Source organism: Sorex araneus, chromosome 2, assembly GCF_027595985.1.
Source record: "Sorex araneus isolate mSorAra2 chromosome 2, mSorAra2.pri, whole genome shotgun sequence".
NCBI classification, from domain to species: domain Eukaryota; kingdom Metazoa; phylum Chordata; class Mammalia; order Eulipotyphla; family Soricidae; genus Sorex; species Sorex araneus.
Genome location: NC_073303.1, coordinates 152,578,024 through 152,595,566, shown reverse-complemented (window position 1 = coordinate 152,595,566; position 17,543 = coordinate 152,578,024). Strand labels below are relative to the sequence as shown.

Sequence of the window (17,543 nt, the reverse complement as noted above, 5' to 3'; positions counted from 1 at the left end):
TGGTTTATCAATCTGGTTTATTTTCTCAAAGAACCAGCTCTTGGTTTCAATGATTTTCGGATTGTTTTTTGGGCTTCCATGTTGTTAATTTCTGCTCTAAGTTTGATTATTTTTTTCCTTCTGCCTGGTTTGGGCTCCTTTTTTTGGTCATTTTCTAAGATCTAAGATCTTGAGCTGTGAAGTCAAGTTTTTTATGTGGACCCTTTCTTTTTTCCAGAGAAATGTTTGCAGAGCTATAAATTTTCCCCTAAACATGACTTTAGCTGTGTCTCACAGGTTCTGGTAGCTCGTGTCTTCATTCTCATTTGTTTCCAGGTGTTTTGATTTCTTCCTTGATTTCTTCCCTGACCCACTCGTTGTTCAACATTGAGTTGTTTAATTTCCAGGTGTTTGATTTGGTTCTCTGCATCTGTGTGATTAACTTCTATCTCCAGTGCATCATGGTCTGAAAAGATAGTTGATACACTTACTGATTCTATTGAAGTATATTTTGTGACCCAGCATGTGTTCTATCTTAGAAAATGTTCCATGTGCACTGGAAAAGAATGTGTATTCTTTTTTTAGGGGGTAGAAGGCCCTGTGTACATCTTTTAGCCCTTTCTCTATTTCTTCCTTCAAATCCAGTACTTCCTTGCTGAGTTTTATTCTTGCTGATCTATCTAGAGGTGATAAGGCAGTGTTGAAGTCTCCAACTACTATTGTGTTGCTACCAGTGTCCTCCTTGAAGTCTCTTAGCAGTTGTTTTAAGTGTTTAGTTGATCCCTCATTGGGTGCACCTATGTTTAAGAGTGTAGTTTCTTACTGCTGTACATAATATCCCTTGGTAATTAAAAATAAATTAAGGCCTTTGCTGTCCCTTCTAATCATTCTCAGCCTGAAATCTATGTTGTCAGATACTAGTATGACTACGCCGGCGTTTTTGAGGGAGTTGTTTGCTTGCAGGATTTTCCATCCTTTGACTTTGATTCTGTATTTTCTCTGACTGTTAAGATGTGTTTCTTGTAGGCAGCAGAAAGTTGGGTTCAGGTTTTTAGTCCATTTTGCCACTCTATGTCTCTTAATTGGTGTATTTAGACCATTGACACTGAGAGAGATTATTGTTATGGGGTTTTGTGCCATCTTTCTGTAAGGGTTTGTTGTGCTGGTAGGGGTTTTTCTTGTGTTACAGTAGCCCCTTTAATCCTGCTTTTAATGTTGGTTTTGAGTTTATGAAGTTCCTGAGCTGTTGTTTATCCATGAAATAATGTATCATTCCTTTGAGTTTGAGTGAGAGTTTAGCCAGATAAAGTATTCTTGGTGAGGCATTTATTTCACTGAGTTTTTTCACTGTATCCTACCATTGTCTTCGGGTTTGGAAGGTTTCCTCTGGTAAGTCTGCTGTAAATCTAAGGGTTGCTCCTTTGTATGTGATTTCCTTCTTTGACCTTGCTGCTTGCAGTATTGTGTCTATATCTGTTTGTATCTGTCATTTTGATTATGGTATGTCTTGGAGTCTTTTTATTAGGGTCTCTTTTAGCTGGTACCCTTCGGGCTCCTTGGATCTGGATGCCTGCATTCTCTAGCCTGGGAACTTCTCAGCAGTCTTATAGTTTACTGTTGCTTTTTCACTGGGATTGCCTCCATGTCTTTCTGGTACTCCGATGATTCTTATGTTGTTCCTCTTGAGTTCATCCCCTACATCTCTAACTCACTCTAGAGCTATTTTGAGGTCTTTTCCTATTGTACCTGTAAGCTTCCTGCAGCTCATCTTCAAGCACACGAATTCTGTCTTTGGCTGTAGTCGTTCTACTGTTGAGGGCACTCACTGAGTTTTTTATTTCATCTACTGAGTCCTTTATTAGTGACACTTCATTTTGTAGTTTTCTTATTTCTGCTCTCTTTTCTTTCTGTGTTTTCTTGGTTGTCTGTTCCACTGTTCCTTTCATGTCCTCCTTTAATTTACTGGATGTCTGTTCCACAGTTTCTTTGAGTTTCTTGATAATCCTCAGCATTTCATTTCTGAATCCTTTATTGGAGAGATCCTATTTATGGGTCATCCTTGTTGAGGCTTCTGGACTCTTCTCTTCATCCACCCCTCGTGGTAGGGATTTGCGCTGTTTCTTCATGTTGTTGTAGTATGGAAGTGGTACCCTCTAATTCACTATCAGTGTACCACTCTCCCTGCAAGAAAGAATTCTGGATGAGCTCAGTTGATGGTCACCTTTTTCCCCTTCTAGAATACTGCTTTCCTTTTGGTGCTCCTCTGTGACTTTATTTTTTTTTTTTAACTTTATTGAATCACCGTGATATAGTTACAAGCTTTCATGTTTGGGTTACAGTCTCACAATGATCAAACACCCATCCCTCCACCAGTGCACATTCCCCACCACCAATATCCCGGTATACCCCCCCTTTTCCATCCTCCCCCTGCCTCTAAGGCAGACAATATTCCCCATACTCTGTACTTTTGGACATTATAGCTTGCAACACAGACACTGAGAGGTCATCATGTTTGGTCCATTATCTACTTTAGGCATGCATCTCCCATCCCAACTGGTTCCTCCAGCCATCATTTTCTTAGTGATCCCTTCTGTATTCCATCTGCTTTCTCCCCTCCGCTCCTGAAACACCTCTAGTAAAGCTTCAGAGGATGTGTTCTTTTATATTAGGCTTGTTCAGTTTCTTGTGTTCACCGTTATTCTGGTGAGATTGGAATAGGCTACCGGACAATATATTGGCCTAATGTGATTGGGATAGCCAGCATATTCTCCACAGAATCAGGTAATGGAGATTGAGATATGAGTCCAGAGCGCTGAGAAGGGAGACAATAACTGCAGCCACATGAAGGTCACACCCCTGCCACTTGTACCTGGGAAGGAGTTGGCCAAGTCAGTTCCCGAGCCAAATTAAAGTCCCACTTTTTTTTTCTCTTTGGGTCACACCAAGCGATGCACAGGGGTTACTCCTGCTCCTGGCTCATGCACTCAGTAATTATTCCTGACAGTGCTCGGGGGATCATATGGGGTGCTGGGAATCGAACCCAAGTCAGCAGTGTGCAAGGCAAATGCCCTACCTGCTGTGCTATTGCTCCAGCCCCTAAAGTCCTACTTCTGATGCAGTCCTAATGCTTGCTGGCGGAACCCCCCTTGACGTGGGGGGTCACCTTAGTCGAGGGGTGGGGTGTTCTTGTAATTCCCTGTGTCTGTTTTCTGGGCATGCCACCCCCCAATGAAACCTTTTTAAAGCTGAAATTCATAGCAGTTTTGAAGAGAGTATTTTCTTTTGTCTCTTAAAAGTTACATCTAATCCCTTTTTACTTCCTTATTCCCTCCTTTAGTTTACTGGTAAGAGGAAGCACCATTTTAGTATTTATTTTCAGCTTCTTGAAATATTGCCCAGGGTTAACTTGTACTGTTCCCCAAAAATGGTCAAATGAGACCTCAGTGTTACCTGATGCGTCTCATTAGAGCAATAATTGGTTATGAGTAATTTAAAGATACTGTTCTAAGGAATGTTACCGTATTTGTTTCCTTTCTTAATTTTGGTGGGGCACACTCAAATTTGTTCTCAGAGCTTCTGACTCTGTGCTCAGGGATCACTCCTTAGTGACCTATGGAACAGTATGGAGCCCTTGATTTGTCTGGGATCAGAGGTATGCAGTGCACATGTCTTACCCTTGAATACTCTTTCTGGCCTTCGTTTGGTTTCAGTTTAGCAATGTGCATGAAAGTATGGCCATTCACTGGTTATAATTAGTGGCTTTATGATGGCCTGTGAAGAGCACAGAAGCCATAATACTTTTTCTTTAAATAGCTGTATATGCTCTAATAGTGCATTTCTGTTTTTTTTTTTTTTTTAGAATCTTCTACTTGCCACTTAAACTAATGATCATAATTAATTCACAGTCAGACTGGAGAATTATATTTCTTGACCTTTAGGTAGAGCAGAAACAGTACAAAGAGGAGAAAGGTAGATCTGGAAAATTAAAGCAATTTATGAGTGAACTTTTAACACACATATATACAAACACCGTCCTTTTCTTTGGTAGACACACACACATAGTTATTTGGTAAGATCAGACGTATGAGATAGAATGTGTACATTGATTAGTTCCATCTACACTGGGTGTTTTCCCTAAGGTCAAACAAGCAGTCAGTTACTATCCTCCTTTAATTTTTTTTTAATAAGAATTTTATTTTTTTGAATCACCATGGAAAATTACAATGCTTTCAGGCTTAAGTCTCAGTTATACAATGCTAAAACAACCATCCCTTCACCAGTACCCATATCCCACCACCAAAAAGGAAAAAAAAAAACTCCACACAGTACACCTCCCATCCCGCCGCCCCCCCCACCACTCCTCCTGCCTTGTAACTGATAAGTTTCACTTTACTTTCTGTTTACTTTGGTTACATTCAATATTTCAACAAAAACCTCACTATTATTGTTAGGAGTACCCCACTAGAGTCAGACCTGTTGTGAAGAGAAATGAGGTCGCGCACGGTTTTGGATTTCTGTACTTTAACAACTAAGTCCAGGGAGATTTCTTCCAGATATTGGATCATTGCAAGCTTGTAAACCCCATCTGTGGTCGTCATAATATGGCGATCACCACGCCCTTCATCCCCGGAAAGGAAGAGGTGAGAGAGAGAAATGCCTTTCCCCTCCTGTGTGGGCATGGGGCCTCGGCTTAGTTCTCAGGCTAGAGACATTCTGCGAGGAGCTGCCCATGCCGGAAGTAGTTTAGCTGGGTCTGGATTCATGCTCGTGCAGCTGCGGAGAGTGTGCACAAGCGTGCGGCCCCTGGGGTCACATCTTGGCGGCCTAATTTTTTTTTTAATTAAAAAAACATTATAGGTTGCTAAAATCTCAGGGCTACAATGAATGGGCCCGCTCGAGCAAATCGATGATCAATGGGATGGCAGTGATACAGTGATACTTTTCTTTACAGTTACAAAGTTGTTCATGATTGGGTTTCAGTCACACAGTTTTCTAACGCCTGTCTCTTTAGTGCACATTTCCCAACACTGTTGTCCCAGTTCTCCCTCTCCCCTACCACCTGCCTCTATGGCAGGACATTTCCTACATTGTTGTTAAAATAATTTTTCCAGCCAATTTAGGTAATCATAGCTATATCCAAATTTCTTGTGCCCAGTATTTTCTTTATGGCTTTCAACAGTGGAGTAAACAGTGTCCTGGTCACTGAGTTCCATCACTTGTTGTAATGTATATTATTTGTTGGAATGACTGAACTGGTTTATCCTAACAGATGCAGTTATGATATTCTTATTCTGTGAAAATAATAGATTAATATTCTTTGATGTAAAAGCTTTCAATTTCTGGGGCTGGAGCGATAGCACAGTGGGTAGGGCATTTGCATTGCATGCGGCCGACCTGGGTTCGATCCCCGGCATCCCATATGGTCCCCTTAGCACCGCCAGGAGTAATTCCTGAGTGCAAAGCCAGGAGTAACCCCTGTGCATCGCCGGGTGTGACCCAAAAAGCAAAAAAAAAAAAAAAAAAAAAAGCTTTCAATTTCTTCCCATTAAAAATTTCTAGCACAATAATTCAGATTAAATATTCTATTGAACTTAACACATACATTTTAAAAAGTTGTGTAGGAAAATTTTTTGAACTAACAAGAAAAAAATTAATGCCTTACTCTTTTTTTTACCTTTCTATAGTGTGATTTCTGCTTGCCAGTGTGAGGAGCTATAGCTATATCAGGACTTATATTTTGCTTGTACTTAGCACCTGCACAATTACAAAAAAAATGTAATGTGTAACCTTTAATAAAACTCAGATGATTTTCTGTTTAATCTTTTACATTCTGATAGATTTTATTTTATGGTGATATTTCACGTAATTATACCAGAATCAGCACTTTTTATTTATACAGGTCAGAGGTTACTCTTGGCTCTGCACTCAGGAATTACTCCTGGTAGTGCTTGGGGGACCATATGGGATGCTGGGGATCAAACCCAGGTTAGCTATGTGCAAGGCAAACACCCTACTCACTGTACTATTGCTCTGGCCCCTGCTTCTTAAATTTTAGAGAGGATCTTCTCCCTCAGCTTCAGACAATTGGAATACAGTTGATATTTTTCATTGATATTAAGATGCTTTCTAAATATTGAATTTCCATTCTTGTAAATAACAAAATACTATCTTTTGTTACATCATAATTTCACTGTTATATATGTAAGTCAAAACACTATGCTATTATTCAGTTAATACTATTGTTGACTAATGGCAGTTTATTCTTTTTGCTAATGAAATATATTTGGAGTCCAAGAGAAGGACGCTAGAATTTTCTGAGCCTCTTTTATTTTAAAATTTCTTATTAGAGAATCACTAGCAAATTTATGAACTTTTGTGTTTGCATTTCACTCATACAGTGATCATTTACCCATCCCTCCACCAGCGCCCGTTCACCTCCACCAATGATCCCAGTATTCCTCTCACCACCCCCACCCCATTCCCCACCACCCCACCCTGACTCTTGGATAAATCATGAGCTTAGATTTAGTAATAGTTATCTAATTGTTAAGAAATTTGTAGGGAAGGAAAATGGAAACCATGAGATGAATTTTTTATTTTAATGGAAGATTTTGAAAATCAGTCTTTTAGGAGAGATTTTGTTTTCTTGAGATAGCTCCAACAGCCTGTGATTGATATTCTTGGAGAAAAACTGAGCTTCCCCTCCACCTGCAGCATGAATAGCCCTACACTGGGGATACAGATGAGAGACTTAACTTTGTTGGCCCTTTCAGTCCTATGATGACAGATTTTTGTCCACATGGGTTGACCAGCATGTTAATCGTTTCACTTAGGTATTTGCTTCAGACTATATGGAATCTTCCCTCATTTCACCCTTCTTCAGATTTCTCTCTAATCCCTTCTAGAATAACTTCTTCACCACAAATGATTAAGCTTTTCTGTTGTTTCTTACAGCTGAATCAGAGCAAGTGATTGATGAAGTGCCAGGTTCCAAGGGCAGATAGATATCCTCATATCCTCCAGCTCTTCCTGCCTTCCCCTCCTTGTGGTGTGCACACACTTGTGTTCAGCTATGTGTCTTGATGTGAATTTATGGTATTTCTAGCTAAATTTAAAATCCTCAAGAACAAGGGTCATTCTCTTTTCTATTCATAACCCTGACTGCATATAAATCTGGTTGAACTACTGATTGTTATCTTGGTATTAGACATTTACATAGTTTAAATATCTGAAAGATTAATATTGTGGTGCACGTTCAGAATATTGGCTCACATAGTGAATTCTCAATTGCTGTTTCCCACAACGCTTCACATACTCCAGGTTTTTCTCCTCCCCTCAGTTTTTTGGCCCAGAGGTAGCTTCCCCTTTGATGATCCCTTGAAAAATCATGCTTTATGTCTGATCCTAGAGGTAGACTTACAAGACTGTGTGTTAGAAATAAATAATATGTTTTGTATAACCATGAATTGTAAATAGTTGGCAAGCAGATACTAATTCATTCTTTTCATTCCTGGTGTCTAACCAGTGTCTCTAGCTCAAAATTAATTGAAATGGAAGTGGGTGGGTGAAATATGTGTAGGAGAAACAGAATGTGTGATTATGGCAGGAAAGACTCATGTAGCAGATCAACATTGACAGGAAGGAGGAGCCACCTGTGAAACAAGAAATCTGAGAGGTAGTAATATTTACTCAGTATCTTTTACCACTGGCATATCTTAACAAACGTAAACTTCCACACACCAAAATAAAAGAATTTTCTCATAAAAATATGTTAATTAGTTTGTTTGAAAGTCTTTTGCCACTTTATAGAGTGGTGACCTTTGTCCAAATGACCATTCATCTGACAAACCCCAGACTGTGTGCCTTTTACTGGAGTACAATAATGATGCATGTGTCTGCTACTTCCATTTTCACTTCAGCCTACCATTTGTCACTTTCTACCTCCAGACAGCAGGCAAGGCTATTTGTCTGCCTCAGCTTAATATGTAAATCCGCAGTGCACGTGTATATACTGAGTAAGGTGTCTTACATCATATTTGATACCTCCAGATATAGTCTGCTAGGTGATGGTAAATTCTACTTGGCTCTTCTTTTTCTTAAAAAGAGTGAGACTGTGTCCTATCATGTTTTATGCTTCCTGTTCTATGTTCCTATACAGGTGTACAGCTTTTAAATTTTTTAAGGCTTATTCAAAAATACTGAGCTAAGATAACTTTGAAATAATTCTGACTCACTATTAATGTTATCTGCAGTGCCATTTTCATACATATGATTTAAAGTGAAGTGATAGGTTTAAAGTTTTCTCAGATTATATTATAAGATTATAAACTTGCCTTTTACTAAGGATGAAAGTCTTTTTCCCCCTGTTGGATTAAATTAAATTAAAATCTTTTGGAAACTTATGCCAAATTAGTTAATGTTACACAGAATGACTATTTTAAGAAACAAGCCAATGGGATTGAAATAACTGCATTAATATAATAAAGCATCTTGTAATAATAATGTGCTAGTTGAAGAATACATGAAAAGTATGTTTTAACATGAGATAGAACTTTTGGCAATATTTAATAAACAGTAGTATGTATATTTCATTTAATTTGTTATCACAAAAGGGGGGATATATGGCAGAGTATGGAGAAAGATCACTATAGCCCTACAAGAGAAACCACAGAAAAATAGAGAAGGGAAATATTGCCAGTGAAGACTGAATTCTCCAAGTAAAGACATGAAGTTTCTGGTGGATTAATTCAATATCATGCAACTCTCAGCATGTTTATATTTGTAATTATGTGTGCTCATTACAAAATCTAGAATGTTGGCTAGTGTAGGTATGCTTTATGAAGGAGAAATTTAAGCCGTGAGAGGGTAAATTTGCTTATTGTCACAGCTAGCTAAGAGCAGAGGCAGGTTTTTTTTTTTAACACATGTCATCAGTACTTTGTCTTCAGATATTGGAAAAGTTGTGTTTGAGTTTGCCCTTTCTGGTTGTTCTTCCCCCATTCTTTATCTTTGTGTAATTGTCCTGTAATTGATGGCTCTCGTTTGTTAAGTTTTCCTGCATTTACTTTATGTGATGATTTTTAAAATAGTATTTACCGGATTAAGCAGACCTGGAATCTGGTTCTGGACCCTAGCATTGACTCACACTTTGCGTCATGTGCTTAGTCCCTTCTTTAAAATGTAACATACTGTACAATGTTTACAATAGTTTTTGAAATGACAATGTGGTTGATGTTCTGTCTTTCTGAAAACTCTGAACTAAGGCTTATCCATGGTCACTGTAGCCCTACTTTGTAGTTGTAAGTTGTGAACTGTGTTTTTTTTATTTTCTCCAGGAATTGACTTTTACATTACAAATAACTTGCTTGTCCCACCAAACTTAGATAATTTTATTTTTACTATATGTAGAGGATCAAAAATATAAAATTTTAGCTCTTTACCATAACTTTTAAATGTACTTTCTGGTAGATAAATCTGTGTCCTGTTTTAAATCTCTAATCAGTTTATCATTATTTTATGAGGAAAACCACAATAAGTAGTTACTACAAAAAGTACTTTTATCACTCTGTTTCTGTGTATGAGATGAGGTGTAAAGCTATTAAGGCTTTTTCAAATTATATGTTAATTAAAAATCTATTGTTTGCTCTTCATTTGTAGTATAAAGATGCATTTATGAAAGCAAATCCTGGCTACAAATGGTGTCCTACTACTAACAAGCCTGTGAAATCCCCAACATCCACTGTCAACCCACGAAAGAAACTGTGGGCCTTCCCATCTGACTCTCCAAGAGACTTGCCAAGCCCTAAAAAAGCAAAGACTGAAGATATGCCTCAGCTCAATTTTGGGATGGCTGGTGAGTTCAAACACTATTTCTACCTCCTTTAACTACAGAATAGTATTGCATCTATATGTATAGCACAGAGAGAGGAGCATAGTTTGGTTTGGTTTTGGGAGCCACACCAGTGTTACTTAGGACATACTTCTTACTCTGTGCTCTTTCAGTGCAGGGCTCAGGGTACCATATGTGGTGCAGGAGATCAAATATGGGCCAGCCACGTACAAGGCAAGCACCATACCTGCTGTACTATCTCTCTGACCTGAACTTAATTTCGGACCATTGTGGAACAAAGGCATATGTATTAAATATGTATTATGTATTAAATATATATACACAAATAAAGGAGATATGGACCATGTTTTAGAGTATGTGTGTGTGTGTGTGTGTGTGTGTGTGTGTGTGTGTGTGTGTGAGAGAGAGAGAGAGAGAGAGAGACAGAGACAGAGCGATATTCTGACATTGACAATTTATGAAGCAAAGACAGCAATGTGGAGATTATCAGAAGCTTAAGGAATACCTTAGTGTAATAAAATAGTTTAGACACACATACACAGTATTACAGTATTAAGCTATTCCTTTAAAAGCCACAATTATGTAGACCATCTGGGATCTGAAACATTGGAGGAAAGAATATGAACACACATCACAAATCTGAGATGGATCTGACAGCTGTGTCTTAGAGGGAATTTCCATCCTGCCCCCCCCTTCTCCCACTCTCATTCCTGAATTGGTCAAGCAAATTTAAAATTCCAGATGGTACCATTTGTTATGGGACTTTTAATACTTCTTGGGTGGTAAGGAATGCTAAAGCATTTACTACCAAAAAATAAAGTATTTAGATTCACCTTGCTAATAACTTTCTTAGTTACCTATTAAAAATGTAAAAATCAAAGTGAAAATTGCACAGATTAGGGGACTGAACAGAATGGAAGCAGTGGTGTTATGCTATAAACTCCTATTTCATTAGTTGAAGCAAATTGAGCATTGAACCATTTGCAATATCAAAAACCTTGGAAAGCAAGTTCAGCAGTAATTTGATGAGAGTTAATTTTTTATAATAGTTCATAAGTATAAAGATAATGGTTCATTATGTGATTCTTTATAACCATTTGTATTGATGTCTTATATATCCTAAGAAATTCAGTCTCAGTGATAGCATTCTGGGGAAGTAAAGTCTTCAAGTGATTGTGTATTGCTGTATAAGGAATGCAGGTGAACCTCCGAAATGATACTTCCCAGTACTAAAAGAGTCAAAGCATAGAGATGCCCTTTTAAAAGCTCTCGCTTCATATGATTTAAACTTCAGTTCTGGTGCTGCTATCTTGTTGAACTCTGTGGACTTTCAGATAATATGGAATATATTCTAAAACATTTTATTATCGGTACCAAAAGAAAGATATGTAGATGGTTGGCTTTTAACTGGATTCTCTTACCATTGTTTTTTCTCTCCAATTCTAAATCTAGATTAGTTTGTGTAATTTTTTTTTTTGCAATACAGCTGCCCATTTACAAACCAAATAATAGTGAAATATGCAAAACTATGAAAAATAGCATTTCTGAAAAGGCTTTTTAGTCCATTTTAATTACCTTACTATTAATTTTAAGTAGGACCTTAAACTTGAGTTAAAATATTTGTTAGCGTTTAAACTTATTCTTTAAAGACAGGAGAGAAGGAAAATCCTTTCCTTTATCATAAGATTACACAAGGGCATGGATTGCATTTTGGAGATCTACAATCAGAACCTTTGTCAAGTTTAGTATATAGTATAGCTTAATAAATCTAAAACTTGTTTTTAAGTTTCCAGTTATTTTTCCTTGCACCACAATGAAAATTATAAAAGATAAAGATAATTTCTTGGTCTATTTTGTATGTACAAAGAGAGTTTTTGCAAAGTTACATTATATGTAGCTAAATTACTATGTGTGCTATTTTACTTTATATTTGGACTACTATTTTTAGATTAAAAATCAGTCTTCAAGCCTTAATGATCTCTAGAATGATAGCTACAAAAATAGTTAGCTGCCCAAAAAATCAAATTAAAGTTTCACTTTCTGTTAAATTTAATTTTTAAATGTATTTGTTCCTTTAAACAGCCACAGTAGTTTTAAGCATAACATGAAGAATGGAATCTTAAAATAACAAAGCCGTCTGCTTCATCAAATTAGCCAATTGTTCCCATGTGTTAGATATTTGGTTTTTACCTATATTACTACCTTTCACATCTGGCTCCTTGACTTAATTCATTTAATGACTGAGCATTTGGTGACTTCTGTTTTTGTTCTAAAATTATTCTTGGAGAGCCCGGCAAGCTACCGAAAGTATTCCGCCCGCATAGCAGAGCCTGGCAAGCTACCCGTAGTGTATTCGATATGCCAGAAACAGTAACACGTCTCACAATAGAGACATTACTGGTGCCAACTTGAGCAAATCGACGAGCAACAGGATGACAGTGACAGTGATCAGTTACCTCTTGAGTTCTAAGGACAGATTGCATAATGATATACTTAAAAGGACATTTTTTTTAATTTAAAAAATTTTTTAAAGAAAACAAAAACACCTTCATGTCTTCAGACAATTCTAAGTCACATTCTCATTTGTAATTATAGGGAGATTCCTAAAATTTAAAATGTATTTATTGATTATCTATGCATACTAGGGCAGTTTCATGTATTAATTCACTTAAGACAAAGAGAATATAGTTTCCTTGTTGTCTATACCCTTGCTGTAACTCTAGATCATAAGTCTAATACTTTTTTTTATTTTGTCCCTTTGTTTTTGCTGACTCAATATAATAAAAATAAAGATAATTAGTTATTTGGATATTTAAACTTATTCAGTAAAGGAAAAAAGAATCCAATTCATAGATAGTTTATGTCATAAGCCAGTGGTTTTGGCAAAAGTGGAGTGCGGGAATGGTAGAAAATCATAGTGTTTAAATGACTCACAGTTGCATTAGTACTGAGAACATATATACGGGATTATAACAGGTTTTTAAGTACTTTGGGAAAAGTTTTAGGTGGTTCTGTTGGGATTAGTAGTTTTTGTGAGAATTTTTATTTTCTCTAAATTTGGATTTTCTGTACAAATTGGAGTGATAACACAGCGGCAGGGTGTTTGCCTTGCACACGGCCAACCCGGGTTCGATTCCTCCGTCCCTTTCAGAGAGCCCAGTAAGCTACCGAGAGTATCTCTCCCCCACGGCAGAGCCTGGAAAGCTACCTGTGGCATATTGGATATGCCAAAAACAGTAACAGCAAGTCTCAGGATGGAGACGTTACTGGTGCCCGCTTGAGCAAATTGATGAGCAATGGGATGACAGTGACTAAATTTGTATTTTCCATACTTGTGATTATAAATTTATGTTTGTTTGTTTTTAACCTATTTAGATCCTACTCAGATGGGAGGCCTGAGCATGCTGCTTTTGGCTGGAGAACATGCTCTTGGCACACCAGAGGTAAGCCAGGTCCTCATTTCTCTCTGTTCTGCTCGCACTGGAGCTGCAGACACAGACATCTATATTCTCTTCCTAGAGTTATTCCTCAGATTTCAGTACTGATAACTCATGCACGGATTTTACTTGTCATTTTCTTTATGACTGTCTGTGTGTACTCTGTATTGGGCTTTTTTTCTGAATAAACACAAGGGCACATAGGAGAATCAGGTAGAGTTTGAGATTTCATGAAGCTAGTAGTATGAAACACAATACGCAGATAATTAGCAGTTGCCTTGACTGTTTCTTAAGTCTATAAAAAAGGTCCTAAGGTATCTGTTCACTATACACAGCATGGCATGCTTTTGTGATGGTTTCAGCCTTGCCTGTGAAAAGGTTGGAGTTATAAGCCCAAAACTGTTGGTCTCTATAATACCCGAATAATTATTCCTGTTTTTCAAAAACCAAAAAATGTAGATTTCTAAGTTTGTTTTATTCCTCAAAGTATAAAATGAAAAGAACCTTAGCACTCATGACTTTATTTTCATGATTTTTTTATTCCCTCATATAGTTTTGAGCTGTTAAATATTTATCAGGTTTGATTTTGATGGATAGCCTTGCATAGTTTGCATTTGTTAAATCATTTTATTTTACAGACATTTAACAGAGATCAGATAAATTAATCTGTAGATCATATTATTTTTACCACAATCACTGAAGTACTTGATATGGAAACTTCAAAGTTCTTGATTTAGGACAAAATAACAACTCACTTTTATTTCATCTATTATATATGTAATGTATAATATATATAAAAATATATAATTGACCTTTTTTAAGCTGTGAACATACCGTACAGATTGCAGTTTAAACCTGTTTATATAGTGTTTTTAGAAGACAGCATGTAGGATATTATATCAGAAAGGACTTACCTATTATTTGTAATTCATATTTTATTATAGTTTTTATAGTTGTTAATTGGATGTTCGACTTACCTTAATTTTTTTTCATTTGATTTAGAGCAGCAAAAAAAATGTGTTAGATGGTTGTTAACATTATGCTAATCTTTAGCTGAAAAGGCAAATATGTCACTTGTATCTTTGAATAGTCTCTATTAGCATGCATATACTTCCTGTGACAATGACATTTTAAACATCATTTTGTAATAATACAGGACAGCTTATCTAAGAGCAAGTGAGGCTGACTCACACTTGTGTGTATAGTATCTCAAGCATGACCCAAAGGTGAATATTGGAATTACAATGCACACCTGACCTTTCAACACAGTTTAGCTCATGATTTCCAAGAATACACTGTATTGTGAGGCAGAATCATCTTTTCAACAGATTTGAATATAATAGTGTTTTTCTTTACAATACATAATTGCTTGCATTTTAAATTTCAGTAAGAAATGTAAACAAAACCTGTATAAAACTTACAGATAAATCAGTATGCTAGTCAAAGAGTGCATTTCACTTTCTTTGCTAAAGATTAACTTGAGTTCTTTTCGATGAAGTCTTCCCTGCTTTTAAGAAGAGCAGAATTTTGACACAAGCAATTTAAATAATGCAATGGTGAACCTTATGTTTCTGATAAGGGTGAATTTTAGAAGAAGAAAACGTAGGTGAAGAAAGGAGTTACTAGCATGTAGATCTTATGAACCACATCTGAGAATGCAGTGTTTTCTTCATGTCCCTTCTCATCTCAGAGATATTTATGCCATTATTGAAAATAGTCTTGAAACAGCAAGTAAAGTTATATACATATACTGTTCTAAATAAAATGATTCTGAGAGTTCATGTCATGGGATTTCAACTAGTTTACTGTGCAAAGTCCTATGCTGAAGATGTAGCTTGGTGGAAAAACTTTCTGGACTTACTTATGTAGGCAATGATGAAATAAGATAAATATAGTGAGGGGCCTGAGAAATAGTATAGCCAGTGAGGTACTTACTTTGCACGTGACCTACCAGGTTCAATCTTCTGTATCCGATATGCTTCCCCCTTGAGCACTGCTAGGAATGACTCCAGAGTGCAAAGCCAGAAGTAATCCCTGAGCATCCATCATCAGGTGTGACTGCTTATATATAATATATATATGTATATATGTATATATATCACATACACATATATACATATGTGTATATATTTATATAAGTTCACTTTATTATATATATGTATACATGTATTTTACATTTAAAATTTTCTAAGAAAAATATTAGGGTAAGGATATAAGGCAAAAGATACAGAAATGTTATACTTATGACATTTAAAACAATTACCATGAAGTCTGTTTGTATTATTAGGTAGGACTAGTCAAATAAAGTGACATTTTTCCAAAATTCTGCCATAAAGAAGGTCTAATCATAATAGGTTTTGTAAATACCATGACCAAATTCTTTCGTGATGTATTTTTTTTAGAGGAACATATTACTTTATTGGTCCTTACAAATCTTTTTTAAAGTGGAAATTTTAATATAGGTAATAGTTTTTAGCTTTGAAATAATTGTAAAAGGTAGTGGAGCTTGCTGGAGTTAAAATAATAAGATTTTGGATTAAGAGGTTTTTGGAATATGCCATTGTTTTCCAAAGTAGGAGATATACTTCCCCATAGGTGGGGAATGAAGGATGCCAGATAGATCTTGGGAGCAATAGAAGCTTTGGGTGCTATTTGGGAGGCTGTGAAGGGGAGGCTCTTAGTTCACTTTAAAAAAAAATGTTATTGGATCACCGTGAGATACAGTTACAAACTTCCATAATTTTGTGTCAGTCATACAGTGATCGAGCAACCCATCCCTCCACCAATGCACATTTTCCAACCACCAATGTCCCCAGTGACCCTCCCACCATCCCCACTCCATCCCACCCCCTGCCTGTGTGGCAGGTACATTCCTTCTTTACAAGCTCTCTCATTTTTGGCATAATGATTTGCAATACAGATACTAATAGCCCATCATGTTTGGCCCTTAGTCTACTTTCAGCACATATCTCCCATCTCAAGTGATCCCTCCAATTATCATTTACATAGTGGTCCCTTCTCCATCCCAATTGCCTTTTTCCCAGCATGTGGGGCCATCTTCCAAACTGTGGCATGATCTGCCTGGCCCTTATCTCTACTGTCCTTAGGTGTTAGTCTCATGTTTTTCTATTTTATATTCCATAAATGAGTTCAGTCATTCAATGTCTGTCCCTCTCTTTCTGACTAATTTCACTTAGCATGATACTCTGCATGTCCATCCACTTATATGCAGATTTCATGATTTTATCTCTTCTAACAGCTGCATGGTATTCCATTCACTTTTTTTAAAAGGTAGATTTCCAGGAAGTTATAAGTATCTTTTTGTCTGAACAGAGGGTAGTAGGACAAATAAGCTTGGAAACCTCACGCCTATACTATTTTTAGAGATATCTAAAGTGCTTTTTGAGTTTTCATGGAAGATTTTTGAGATATCATGGGCAAATAAGGACAAACAAAATATTTGCGTTTTCTCTTTTACTTTGCCTGATTAATTCTGAATCTGTCACAATAGATTAGTGGCATCACCAGGTCAATATTTTTATATTATTCCCATTGAGCCAATCTTGGTTGCAGTGTTTGTCTCTAATGAATAAAAGGGATCAAACTTGCATATACACTATTTTTCCTTTCATTTTTTTACAGAAGTGATGATCAGCCCTATATATATTTTGTAGTCAGAATATATTGAAATACACCAAACATTTGGGGATATATTTTAAAACACTTATTAAATAGTTCATAGGTTAAGGAAGCAGGATAGATATCTGAGCTAGACAGATACAAAGATGTGAAAACCTGATTCAAATGGTAGATTACACTCACTGCTAAAATGCAGTGAAATAGGAGCACAACTGTATTCTTAGGTAAGATCTCTTTTATAGTGAAGAAATGCATAGGAGTATTTCCAATGATTATGAAATTTCAGCAAAATTTATTTGTTACCATTATTGTATGTGAATTGGAGAAGGGCGCCTAAGATTGAACCCAGGACCTAATGAATGCAGGGCACATACCCTGCCACTCAGCTTTGTTCCCAGTACCAGCAAAACTTTCTTAAAAGTCAAATGGAAATTGTTTAATTAAGCAATAAAATACAAAATAGGTGACAGTCGAAATAGAAGAACTAGAGGTTTCAGAAGATGAAAGCTTTGTGCTGAAGAGACTGTCAGGAGTTCAACATATGTACTGTGGTGTATGAGGGGGGGTGTCTGTATGTGTGTGTCTCTGTGTGTCTCTGTGTGTAAGAGGTTTGAGGAGGGAGACTTAAAAGAACCAGA

The 17,543-nt window shown here is 36.7% G+C and overlaps 1 protein-coding gene across 9 annotated transcripts in view; it reads left to right on the top strand.

The window, feature by feature from the left end:
• Positions 1-17,543, top strand: part of BBX (BBX high mobility group box domain containing) — a 318,125-nt gene that overhangs the window by 215,859 nt on the left and 84,723 nt on the right. For all 9 annotated transcript variants that reach the window (XM_004606732.2, XM_055126206.1, XM_055126205.1 and 6 more), the window contains 2 exons: positions 9,637-9,832; positions 13,205-13,272. In XM_004606732.2, the coding sequence (XP_004606789.2) occupies positions 9,637-9,832; positions 13,205-13,272 (264 nt within the window). The remainder of the gene's footprint in view (positions 1-9,636; positions 9,833-13,204; positions 13,273-17,543) is intronic.